This window comes from Delphinapterus leucas, unplaced genomic scaffold (genome assembly GCF_059928025.1).
Source record: "Delphinapterus leucas isolate spDelLeu-1000000601 "Yukka" unplaced genomic scaffold, BTC_Dleu_Yukka2 spDelLeu_asBTCV2_sq25, whole genome shotgun sequence".
Taxonomy (NCBI): domain Eukaryota; kingdom Metazoa; phylum Chordata; class Mammalia; order Artiodactyla; family Monodontidae; genus Delphinapterus; species Delphinapterus leucas.
The window spans coordinates 14,458,867-14,471,057 of record NW_028322234.1 but is presented as its reverse complement, the minus strand read 5'-3'; the positions used below and the strand labels follow the sequence as shown (position 1 = coordinate 14,471,057).

The following is a 12,191-nucleotide window of genomic DNA, read 5'->3' as shown; positions in this document are numbered from 1 at the left end:
AAATGGGAGGAGGAGGTGACTGCAATTGTCCAGGTAGGAGATGATGGTAGCTTGGATCAGGGAAGCAGCATGGACTGGTGAGAGGGGGCTGGGTTCTGGATAAACTTGGGACGTTGAACCAACTGGATTAGCCAACAGATCTGGGGAGAGAAATCAAGGATGACTCTGGGTTTTTTAGTATGAGTGTAAGGCTGAAGGAACAATGCACAGGGGCGAGGAATAAGATTAGTAACCCATCTCAAACATTTTGAGGGGCCTGATTAGACCTCCCCGGTAGATGCAGGGAGGAAGGTCTGGGAGAGAGAGTTGTCTGGGCAGGAGAGAGAAACACAGGACGCATCTGGTACACAGGTATTTAGAGCCAGGAGACTAGATGAGATTACAGAGCAGATCGGATGGAGACAAAGAAGATCAAGCCCAGGGGCTCTCTTCAAAAGGCAAATCTGATAAGGGAAAAGAATCTGAAAAAGAATATATATATATATATATATATATATATACACACACACAGACACACATATATACATAGAAAATATGTGTAACTGAATCACTGTGCTGTACACCTGAAACTAACACAACATTGTAAATCAACTATACTTCAATTTTTTAAAATATTTTTTTAAAAAAGACAAATCTAGGAGTTCCCTGGCGGTCCAGTGGTTACGATTCAGTGCTTTCACTGTCGGAGCCCGGGTTCGATCCCTGGTCGAGGAACTAAGATCCCACAAGCCGCGCAACATGGCCAAAGAAATAAGACAAATCTGATGATTGGTAAGATTAAAAACAAATCACCACAAGAAGATACCCACGAACAAAGGACTGATTCAATAAATTAAAGGTCTTCTTCATACAGATGGCTAACAAACACATGAAAGGATGCTCAACATCACTAATCATTAGAGAAATGTCAATCAGAACTGCAGTGAGGTATCATCTCACACTGATCAGAATGGCCATCATCAAAAAATCTACAAACAATAAATGCTGGAGAGGGTGTGGAGAAAAGGGAACCGTCATGCACTGTTGGTAGGAATGTAAATTGATACAGCCTCTATGGAGAACAGTATGGAGGTTCCTTAAAAAACTAAAAATAGAACTACCATATATCCCAGCAATCCCACTACTGGGCATATACCCAGAGAAAACCAGAATTCAAAAAGACACACGCCCCCCCAATGTTCATAGCAGCACTATTTACAATAGCCAGGACATGGAAGCAACCTAAATGTCCATCAGCAGAGGAATGGATAAAGAAGATGTGGTACATATATACAATGGAATATTACTCAGCCATAAAAAGGAACAAAATTGGGTCATTTGTAGAGACGTGGATGGACCTAGAGACTGCCATACAGAGTGAAGGCAGACAGAGAAAAACAAATACCGTATATTAACGCATATATGTGGAATCTAGAAAAATGGTATAGATGATCTTATTTGCAAAGCAGGAATAGAGACACAGACATAGAGAACAAATGTATGGATACCAAGGGTGGAAGGGGGAGGGTGGGAGGAATTGGGAGATTGGAATTGACACATATACACTGTTGATACTATGTAAAAAATAGATAACTAATGAGAACATACTGTATAGTACAGGGATCTCTACTTATGCTCTGTGGTGAACTAACTGGGAAGGAAATCCGAAAAAGAGGGGATATATATATATATATATATATATATGTATAGATGATTCACTTTGCTGTACAGTAGAAACTAACACAACATTGTAAAGCAACTATACTCCAATAAAAATTAATTTTAAAAAATAAATAAATTAATTAATTAAGGGTCTTGTATAGAATGGAATGCTATGCAACCCCAAAAAAGTGGAGGGGTGAGGGGCAGCCTTCTTTCAAGATTGGCTGGCATGCATCCTTGCCTGTTCTTTCCTCCCTTGCTCCATCCAGCTTCTTGGAATGGGAATTCAGTGCTAGCTGAAGCTGTACTTTGGACCTTGAAGACAGGAGGGGCCCAGCCCAGGGATGGCTGAGGTGTGAGCTGGAAGGAGGAGGTCTCTGGAGACTTCGTGGTCCACAACCCCCCTACCCACCCTGCATGCCAACCTCCAGACTGTAAGGGAGACTGAATGGTTGTCTGGGTACAGAATGGTTGTAAGCGTGTGGTTGTCTAGCCTCACGATCATGCAGCTGGCTGGAAGCTGTGGTTCCCTACTGTTGCTCAGCATCAAGAGACAGTATCGGGGGAACTCCCTGGTGGTCCAGTGGTTAGCTCCCGGTGCTTTCACTGTGGTGGCCCAGGTTCAATCCCTGGTCTGGGAACTAAGATCCCACAAACCATGTGGGGCTTGGCCAAAAAAAAAAAAAAAAGAGAGAGAGAGAGAGTATCGGACCTACCTCTAGCCTGGGAAAAGATCAAAATTCAAAATTCGAAATGCTGAATGCATGTCACTTTCGTACCATTGTAAAGTCAAAAGCTTGTAAGTTGAACTATCGTAAATCAGGGACCATCTGTATTCAACAAATTACTTGAGATATTCAACACTTTATTATGAAATGGTCTGTGTTAGATGATTTTGCCCAACTACAGGCTAATACAGGTGCTCTGAGCACATTTAAGGTAGGCTGGGCTAAGCTACGATGTTTGTAATGCATTTGGCAGGGGGGTGGGCTGCGCGGCATGTGGGATCTTAGTTCCCTGACCAGGGACTGAACCCGGGCCCCGGCAGTGAAAGCGCCGAGTCCTAACCACTGGACCGCCAGGGAGTTCCCCATAATGCACTTTCGACTTACCATGTTTTCAACCTACAATGGGTTTATCAGATGTAACGCCATCATTAGCCAAGGAAGATCTGTTCTGCCATAAACAGTCCTGTGGCTAAATCTTACCTTTGATCCTTTCCTAAAAATGAGTCATTAGAAGTAGATTATGAGAGTTTGAAATTTGGTGTCAACTTTGTTTCCAGAGAAGCTGTAGCAATGTCTCGGTGAGCCTTTGAATGGGAGAATCCATTTACCCACAGCCTCTTCAGACCTCAGGGTTTCTGTTTCCTTTTTAAGTTTTCAATTCCTATCAATTCAACAGGCCTGTTTTGCGTTCACCCCAGAAAAGGTAGCAGTGATTGGAGTTCCTCTCTGATCACGGAGTGATAACCAAATCCGGATTGGTTGATTTGCAGCCAAGAGTCAGAATCGATCCTTCCTCTCCCCCACACCATTCATTCATTCACTGGGAATATTCAGAGCAAACAAAGTTTGGAGAAATCAGGCACTCATTAAATATTTGGGTGCCTACAATGTGCCAGGTACTGTTCAAAAGTTGCTTTTTTTTCATTTCAGGTCACCACCTACTTTAATTAATTAATTAATTAATTATTTGGTTGTGCCTGGTCTTAGTTGTGGCAGGCGGGCTCTTTAGTTGTGGCATGTGAACTCTTAGTTGCGGCATGCATGTGGGACCTAGTTCCCTGACCAGGGATCAAACCCGGGCCCCCTGCATTGGGAGTGCAGAGTCTTATCCACTGTGCCACCAGGGAAGTCCCCACCCACTTTAATTTAAATCAGTGATTTTCAACTGGAAGCAATTTTGCCCCGGGGGCGGGGTGGGCGGGGAGCAGTGACTTGGCAATGTCGGAGACGGTTTTGGTTGTTATGATGGGGACGGTGTTACTGGCATCTAATGGGTGGAGGCCAGGGATGCTGCTCCACATCTTACAGTGCCCAGGACGCCCCCCCTCCAACAAAGAACCATGCAACCCAGAATGGCAATAGTCCCGAGGTTGAGAAACCCCAGTTTAAAAGAAATGTAATAGTAGAGGATAAAATAGAATATATCAGAAGGCGTTGCCCAAAGTACGGATAAGTATCACTTCATAAGCCTTCTCCAAGGAGGTGGCTTTTGAGCGGAGACTTTTGGGAACGAACAAGATTCAGGCAGAGGACACGAGCAGAGGTCAGGTGGCTGGACGGCAGAAAGCTGGCCAGTGTGGTCCCTGGAGCCAAGCGGGGAAGGGAGGGTGGAAGGAAATGAGGGCAGAGGTCAGCAGGGGTGATGGGGAACCAAGGGGAGGGTTTTAGGTAAGGGAGGGATATGGTTTAATTAGCTTCGGGGGAGTTCTCTGGTGCTCTAGTGGTTAGGACTCCGCGCTTTCACTGCTGAGGGCCTGGGTTCAATCCCTGGTCAGGGAACTGAGCTCCTGCAAGCTGTGTGGTGAGGATCACTCAGGCTGCTGAATGAAACGACAGCAAGGCCGGGGCAGGGGTGAAGCTGCGACACTCACGAAGGCCTTATTGAGGGTAGTTACGAGGACAGGGATGGCGGATACGAAATGTATAATAGTTGAACTGTGCCTAGATAGAGCAGGTGAAACCACGGCAGTGAGGGCGGGGGTGTGGAGCAGTGTCAGGGCAGGGTGACTGTTGGGGCTGCAGCAACTGACGGCACAGCCCTTCTCCCCGGAGGCACGGCGGGAGCTCATGCCTCAGGGGAACTGGCTGGGCAGGGCCCCCACCTCACTCCCAGCAGAAACTGGGACAGCCCATGCTGCCCACCCACCTCTTCAGTCACTGCTGAGGAAACACCACTCCCAGCACCAGGGGTGCCTCCAAGGCCTCCTCCAAACTCTTCCACTTCCATATCCTTCCCTCTATCCTGCCCCTGATTCCATAAGGCGGGGAGTGTCTTTGTCCTGCTCTATCCCCCCATCAGGATGGGATCCCCTGTGGGCACAGAGGGCACAAAACTACCCTTATCTAGGGCACCCAGCATCAAGTTTGGAGTCCAGCAATCAGGAATGGTCTGCCTGTGAACTCCTACATATGCATCAAAACCCACCTCAAATGGACTCTCATTTGGGAGGACTTCTTGGATGCCCATGGCTGCTGATCTAACACAGTAATACACATCAGTAGCTAATACAAATCGAACACTTGCTACATTCCAGGTCCCATTCTGAGGACCTTACGCTCAACGACCCTAGGATGTAGGTTATTATCATTATGTCCACTTCATAGAGAGGAAACTAAGGCTCAGGGACACACAACTAGTAAGTAGTGGAGCCAAGATTTAAACTCAGGGGATGTCAATATGCTGCCTCAGCAGCAGGTATCCTTAAATCCTTCCTTGTGAGATTGGTTTGACCATCACCATCTTCCAAATGAGAAACTGCAGGCTCAGAGGGGTTAAGCAATGCACCTAAGATCACACAGCAAGTCAGTGGTTGAGCCAGGCTTGCCATGTGGGGCAGCTGCCTCCAAAGCCCTAAACTTTTTTTTTTTAAGTTTTGAAATATTTAATTTACCCCCAAAAGTTACCTTAAATGGCATAACTTTTTATTTTTAAAATTTATTTTTTATTGAAGTATAGTTGAATTCAAAGCCTTCAGCTCTTAACCTTCCTCCTTTATCACTGCTTCATCTCTGTGTTCAAAGTGTAGTTTATGAGCACCTACTGTGTGCCAGGCAAGGTTCTAGGCTCTGGGGACAAAATAAGGGACAACTCTGAGGTGACATTTGAACTGAAAGATGAAAAACAATCCACCTTGAGAAGATGTGGAGGCAAAGAGAGGTCCCAACCCTTACCAGGAGCTTTCTTTCTCCCCCACACCTTTGTCCATTGTCTTCTCTCTTGCCAGGAATGGCTTTCCCTACCTAACAAACTCCTATACATCCTTCAAAGGCCAGCTCCAATGCCTGCTCCTCCTAAGAAGCCTTCCCAGACTGACCTTCCAGGCCAATTTCGCAACTCCCTCCCTTGGGCTTCCGCATCCTGGGGTCCCTCCCTCTGTCCCACGCGTAACCAGAGACTGGACGGTCTCAGGAGGAGTCGGTCCCACCAGGGTAGAAGATCACTGCTGAGGCCCAGGCCCAGTGAGAGCACAGATTTGATTTTTTTGTTGTTGATGTTTGCATTGGGTCTTTGTTGCAGCGTGCAGGCTTTCTCTAGTTGCGGCGAGCAGGGGCTACTCTTCGTTGCGGTGCACGGGCTTCTCACTGCAGTGGCTTCTCTTATTGTGGTGCACGGTCTCAGTATTTGTGGCTCACGGGCTCTAGAGCGCTGGCTCAGTAGGTGTGGCGCACTGGATTAGTTGCTCCGCGGCATGCGGGATCTTCTCGGACCAGGGCTCGAACCCGTGTGCCCTGCACTGTCAGGCGGATTCTTAACCACTGCGCCACCAGGGAAGTCCCGGAATTGATTTTTGAAATAAGCAAGGAAGAGCAGAAGACTATGACGATTCTTTGGGAAAGAGACACAAACTGCGGCTTTAAAGTAGTTCCCGACTCCGCTCCAGCGTCCCTTCTCTGGCCACACCCTTTCAGGTTCCGCCCCACCCTCGCCCCACCCCTAAACGGGCCCCACGCTTCCCGGAAGTGGGCGGCCTCCTGAGCAAGCGCCGTGGGCGCAGAGCACGCCGAGAGTTGTAGTTCCGGCATCTTACAGAGGAACTTGCGCTGCGATGTGGCCCCAAATATTGGTGGGGGGGGTCCGGGTTGCGGCAGGTCTGTGCCCCGCGCTGGGGTCTCGCCTCGCCGCCCGCTTTCCCCCGCAGCGGACACCCGAGAACAGCCTGGCCCTGCAGCGGAGCCTGCACGCGACGGCGGCCCGGGCGCTCCCGCTCGTTCCCATCGTGGTGGAGCAGACGGTACAGTGGCCAGGCGGGGACACGGCCCGGGGGTGAGAGGGCTGGGGCACGGAGGGACCCTGACCCTCACCCCCATCTTTCTCCTCCAGGGTCGCGGCGAGCGCGCCTATGACATCTACTCTCGGCTGCTGCGGGAGCGCATCGTGTGCGTCATGGGCCCGGTGAGTGCCCCGTGCGCGGATCCTCCCCTGCGCCTGACCAGACCCCCTGCTCCCCTCCCCCTCACACGTCCTTGATCCCCGGACTTACCCCCCTTGACGTTCCTCCCTAGGCTCCGCTCTTGTCCCAACCTGACACCCACACCCACCCCCCTTCCAGGGCACATAAACCCTCTGATCCTCCTTCCTGGCCCTTAGTACCCTTTCTACGCCTTCCTTAAATCCTCTGCTTCTCCCTTCCTAATCTCTGACTCGCTCCCTCACCAATGACCCTCCTCCCCAATCCTGGGCTCCAATCACTCTCCCCAGCCTCCTTACCCCTTCCCTTCCTGGGCCCAGTGTGTACTGACCCCCACCCTCCCTGTAAGCCAAACCACCTGGGTCTGGATCCCCCACCCCCACCCCGCACCACATCACCTCCTGGGTTCTGAAGTCTTCCTGATCCATCTTCCTTGGGCTCTGACCCCCATTCTGGTGCCCTGACTCATCCTCAGCCGACCCATAACTGCCTCCCTTATGCCTTCATCCCTATCTGGGGACACCCCTCCCCGCCCCACTTGCAGATCGACGACAGTGTCGCCAGTCTGGTCATCGCGCAGCTGCTGTTCCTGCAATCGGAGAGCAACAAGAAGCCCATCCACATGTATATCAACAGCCCCGGTGAGCAGGGCCTTCCCCCGGTGCCAGGGTCCTCCTGGGGACTGAGACCCCAATCAGGGATGTCCTTTCTCTGGAGCAAGAAAGGGTGCAGAGCTTCCTTCAGAATCCCCCCAAAATGCCTCGAAACCTCCAAAAGCTGCCTCTTCCCTTGCTTTTAAACAGGCACCTGAACCTGCCTGTTTGATCTCACAGGTAACGTGTTTTGTTTGTTTTGTTTTGTTTTTAATAAATTTATTTATTTATTTTTGGCTGCGTTCGGTCTTCGTTGTTGCGCGTGGACGTTCTCTAGCTGCGGCGAGTGGGGGCTACTCTTCGTTGCGGTGCGCGGACTTCTCATTGCGGTAGCTCTTCTCTGTTGCGGAGCACGGGCTCTAGGCGCGTGGGCTTCACTAGTTGTGGCACGCAGGCTCAGTAGTTGCGGCTCGCGGGTTCTAGAGCGCAGGCTCAATAGTTGTGGCCCATGGGCTTAGTTGCTTCGTGGCATGTGGGATCTTCCCAGACCAGGGCTCGAACCCGTGTCCCCTGCATTGGCAGGCGGGCTCTTAACCACTGCGCCACCAGGGAGGTCCACAAATAACGATTTTACCGACCTGACTTGGTTGTCGAGATTTTTAAATTGGTAGATTCCATCCTGCCCCCACAAGAAAAGGGAGAATAGCCAAACTTTTTGTTTTGTTTTGTTTTGTTTGGCCGTGCCCTGCAACTTGCGGGATCTTAGTTCCCTGACCAGGGATCAAACCCAGGCCCATGGCAGTGAAAGTGCCGAATCCTAACCACCGGACCGCCAGGGAATTCCCTGAATAGCCAATCCTGATTGATCGTTTACTGTGCCAGGCACTTTTCTAAGCACTTTATAGGCATTTAACTCATTTTATCTTCACACAACCTCACGTGATCGATACTATTTAGTTATTTGCAATCTACAAGGAGGCACTGTAGCTCCAAAAGTCTGAGTAACTTGCCCCAGGTCACACATGAGAAACTGCCCAGCGAGGGGCGTCAAACCCAGGCAGGCTGGCTCCAGAGCCTTCGCTCTTAGCCACTACGCTCCCAATTTCTAGTTTATCTTGAAAATTTGGCAGATCTGGCCCCCGCCCTGGGCCCACATGCATGTGTGGCAACTGTCAGCTCACTCTGGAGCAAGTCCTCATTTTTTGCTCCCACCTGGCCTGTGTCACCTGCTTCTGTCACCTTCCTATCCCTGGTAGTACTTGTGTTTGGGACCCCGGCTTTAAAGGGCTTCACCAGCCCTCCCCAGGGCCAGAGGCTGCCCTAGGGAAAGGAGGGCACAGCCCCTCACTTGCCCCCCTCCACCCACAGGTGGCGTGGTGACCTCGGGCCTGGCCATCTACGACACGATGCAGTACATCCTGAACCCCATCTGCACGTGGTGCGTGGGCCAGGCGGCCAGCATGGGCTCCCTGCTTCTGGCCGCTGGCACCCCGGGCATGCGCCACTCGCTCCCCAACTCCCGCATCATGATCCATCAGCCCTCCGGGGGCGCCCGGGTGAGTGCCGGGCCCCGTGAACTGCTTTGGGGACGGGGGTGGGGGTCTAGACAGAAGGACCAGCCGGACAGACGGAAGTCACGTGGGGGTGTGAATGTTTTAAAATGTAGGTTTTGGGGACTTCCCTGGCGGTCCAGTGGTTAGGACTCCACGCTTTCACTGCCGAGGGCGCGGGTTCAATCCCTGGTCAGGGAACTAAGATGCCGCAAACCACGTGGCTTGGCCAACAACAACAAAAGAAGTAGGTTTTATTAATATGCAGGTATAGTGAGGCCAAGAGGTCAGGAGAGGGCTGCCATTGAAAAGACAGTTTGTTACTCACAGATCCCAAGAGGAGGGAGTGTGCCAGGCCACGGGGGCCACGCAGAGAGAGAGGCACCAGGGTTGGTCGGGAGGAGAGTGCAGGCAAGAGCCTTCATTGTGGTTTGTGCGGGCAGGAATGAGCGAGGCTTAAGACTGGCTAGTGTAAGTAGTTGCAGTGGGCTCTGGGGTGTAGGGACTGTCCCTAGTTGTCTGGTACCCTGGGGCGATGGGGCAGGGGGATGGTGACCCAGGGTGTGAGAATAGAGGAGGTGTTGGGGATGTGGGCTTGGATTGGCTGCTTTGCACATGAAAAGTGTACTCTGGGCAGCGGTTGAAAATCTTTAGGAATTAGCTGCCCTGGGAGGGGCTGTTCCTCCTGGTCAGGGAGGCCCCAGCTGCAGAAAATTAAGAACATAGAGTTAATACCGGAAGCCTTCCTGGAGGCGGTGAGGTTGAAGCAGGCTGTGGAGGGACTCACAAAGCCCTGTCCCACCTGCTTGAAAACTGGCAGCCGACACCCAGGGCGGCTCCCGAGTCCCATCCAGTCTCCCCTTCTCCCTCTTGGGACGTTCCCCCAGGGCCAAGCCACAGACATCGCCATCCAGGCGGAGGAAATCATTAAACTCAAGAAGCAGCTCTACAGCATCTACGCCAAGCACACCAAACAGAGCCTGCACGTGATCGGTGAGCACCCTCCTGCCCCACACAGGCCCCCAGCTGCTCCCTTTTATTGTAACAAACACATATGTACGGGTCAGGCCTCTGGACCTCTGTGCTGCTGACACCAGGGCTGGATCATTCTGTGATGGAGGCCTTCCTGGGCACTGTAGGAGGTGTGGCACATCCCCAGGCACTGCCCACTAGATGCCAGCAGTACCTCCAGTTGTGACGGCCAAAACTGTCTCCAGACATCGCCCAGCATCCCCTGGGGATCAGAACCCACCCCCGTTGAGAACCCCTGTTCTGAGCACTTTAAAAAGACTCATTTACAGGAGCCTCCCCAAAACTTCATTGAACTAGGTCCAGGGGGATTCCCGGGCTTTCCAGTGGTTGGGACTCCGTGCTTTCATGGCCGAGGGCTCGGGTTCAATCCCTGGTCGGGGAAACTAAGATTCCGCAAGCCATGCGGCGCGGCCAAAACAAAAAAAATGAAATAGGTCCAAAGGTTTTGAACAGGGTCTCCCACAAAGAATATTCCAAGTGGTCAAGAGACAGAAGTCAAGAGGCTCATCGCTTCTGGTGATGATGTTTAATAATGACATCATCAGGAAAGGCAAATCAAGGCCACGATGAGATACCATTTCAATCCACTGGAACGGCTCAAACAGAAAATACTGACACCCCCAAGTGCTGAGGGGAGCGTGGAGCCACTGGAACGTTTAGCCACTGCAGGCGGCAGTGAAAACCATACAGCCACTTCCGAAAGCTGTCAGGCACTGAGGCTGAACACGCAGAAAGATGCGTGGTTGTTCTGCTCGGCGCATAACCGAGGGAATTGAGTGCTTCTGTCCAGAGATGTAGTCAGGAATGCAGCCCCATTCCTATAGTCCCAAACGGGAAAATACCGAAACGCCTGACAGCAGGGGAATGAGTGGTCAGTGATGGTGTTTAGTCAAGAGGTGGGATGCTGCACCGCCATGAGGACCGGTCCACAGCCTGGATGAATCTCAGAAACACAGTGCTGAGTGGAAAAAGGAGTAAATGCTCTGTGGTTATGTGTTTCTTGATTTACTTTTTAAATTAATTAATTAATTTTTTTGGCTGTGCCACGCAGCATGCGGGGATCTTAGTTCCCCAACCAGGGATTGAACCTGCACCCCCTGCAGTAGAAGCGCAGGGTCTTAACCACTGGACCACCAGGGAAGTCCCTGTGGTTATGTGTTTAAGGGGCAAAAACTGGCATAACGGATCCATGCCATTAGGCCACTGTTAGGGTAGTGGGTGGGGACAGTTAGTGACTAGACATGGCCCCGACAGGGTTTCGGGGGGCTCTGATCTAGGTGCCAGCCACGTGGGTGGGTTCAGTCTGAAAATCACCACACTGTCCACTTCCATGATCCACACCTTTTCCTGGATGTGCATTTACACATCAATAAGTTAACACACACACACAAAAAACTGAAACAGGTATTTTACCGATGGGGAAACTGAGGCACAGAGACAGGGAGGCCAAGATCACACAGGGAGGACTTGGGTGGATCGGGGACCCAAACGTGGCCCCAGGTCTCCACTCTTAACCACCCTCATCCCACTTCCGCTTCCCCCGCAGAGTCAGCCATGGAGAGGGACCGCTACATGAGCCCCATGGAGGCCCAGGAGTTTGGCATCTTGGACAAGGTTCTGGTCCACCCTCCCCAGGACGGTGAGGACGAGCCTGAGCTGGTGCAGAAGGAGCCGGTGGCGGCGGCGGCAGCAGTGGCAGAACCTGCCCCAGCGAATGCCTGAGGGCTGCCCCTCACCCTCACCCTCCAGAGGAAAGTGGAGGCGCCAGGCCTGCCCAGCCCTCGACACTGAGCCTAGAGGGGACCCTTGAGGAACTCTGGATTTGGGGGTGCCCCTCCGGGTGGGTATCCCAGCTGAGACACTGTGATTTTAAATTAAATCTTTGTAGACTTTGCTCCCGGCTGTGGTGGCTTCCCTCCATCCTCCACCACGGCACACGTGTGCCTACACCCTGACCTTCAGCTTCCTAACTTCAGCAAAGCTACTGAGCCTACATTCCAGGCACTGCTCCAGAGGCCGCAACTTACTGGGAAGAAAACACAGAAATCCCTGTCTGGAAGAAACTTACATTCTTGTGGGAGTAGACAGTTTTTTAAAAAATCAGGGCAAGAGGTATGCAACGTGTGTGTGTGTGTGTGTGTGTGTGTGTGTGAGTGACAGTTTTAGATGGGGTGGCCTGCAAAGGCCTTGCTGAGAGGGTGACATTTGAGCAAAGACCTGAAGGAGGTCTTTGCAGAG

At 51.5% G+C, this 12,191-nt stretch overlaps 1 protein-coding gene across 1 annotated transcript; it reads left to right on the top strand.

Moving 5' to 3' along the window:
- The first annotated feature begins 6,340 nt into the window (after nt 1-6,340).
- Nucleotides 6,341-11,847, top strand: CLPP (caseinolytic mitochondrial matrix peptidase proteolytic subunit). Its single transcript, XM_022557478.3, has 6 exons — nt 6,341-6,601; nt 6,691-6,762; nt 7,323-7,419; nt 8,740-8,927; nt 9,809-9,914; nt 11,500-11,847. Exons 1-6 carry the CDS (start codon nt 6,416-6,418, stop codon nt 11,673-11,675), a joined length of 825 nt encoding a protein of 274 aa, XP_022413186.1. The 5' UTR covers nt 6,341-6,415; the 3' UTR covers nt 11,676-11,847.
- Nucleotides 11,848-12,191: the final 344 nt, after the last annotated feature.

What these genes read in the sequence shown, in the direction of transcription:
- CLPP (XM_022557478.3), top strand. Translation starts at nt 6,416, where the DNA reads ATGTGGCCCCAAATATTGGTGGGGGGGGTCCGGGTTGCGGCAGGTCTG. An exon ending in CCATCGTGGTGGAGCAGACG is followed by an intron (nt 6,602 to 6,690) that starts GTACAGTGGCCA and finishes TTTCTCCTCCAG; the next exon opens with GGTCGCGGCGAGCGCGCCTA. An exon ending in CATGTATATCAACAGCCCCG is followed by an intron (nt 7,420 to 8,739) that starts GTGAGCAGGGCC and finishes CTCCACCCACAG; the next exon opens with GTGGCGTGGTGACCTCGGGC.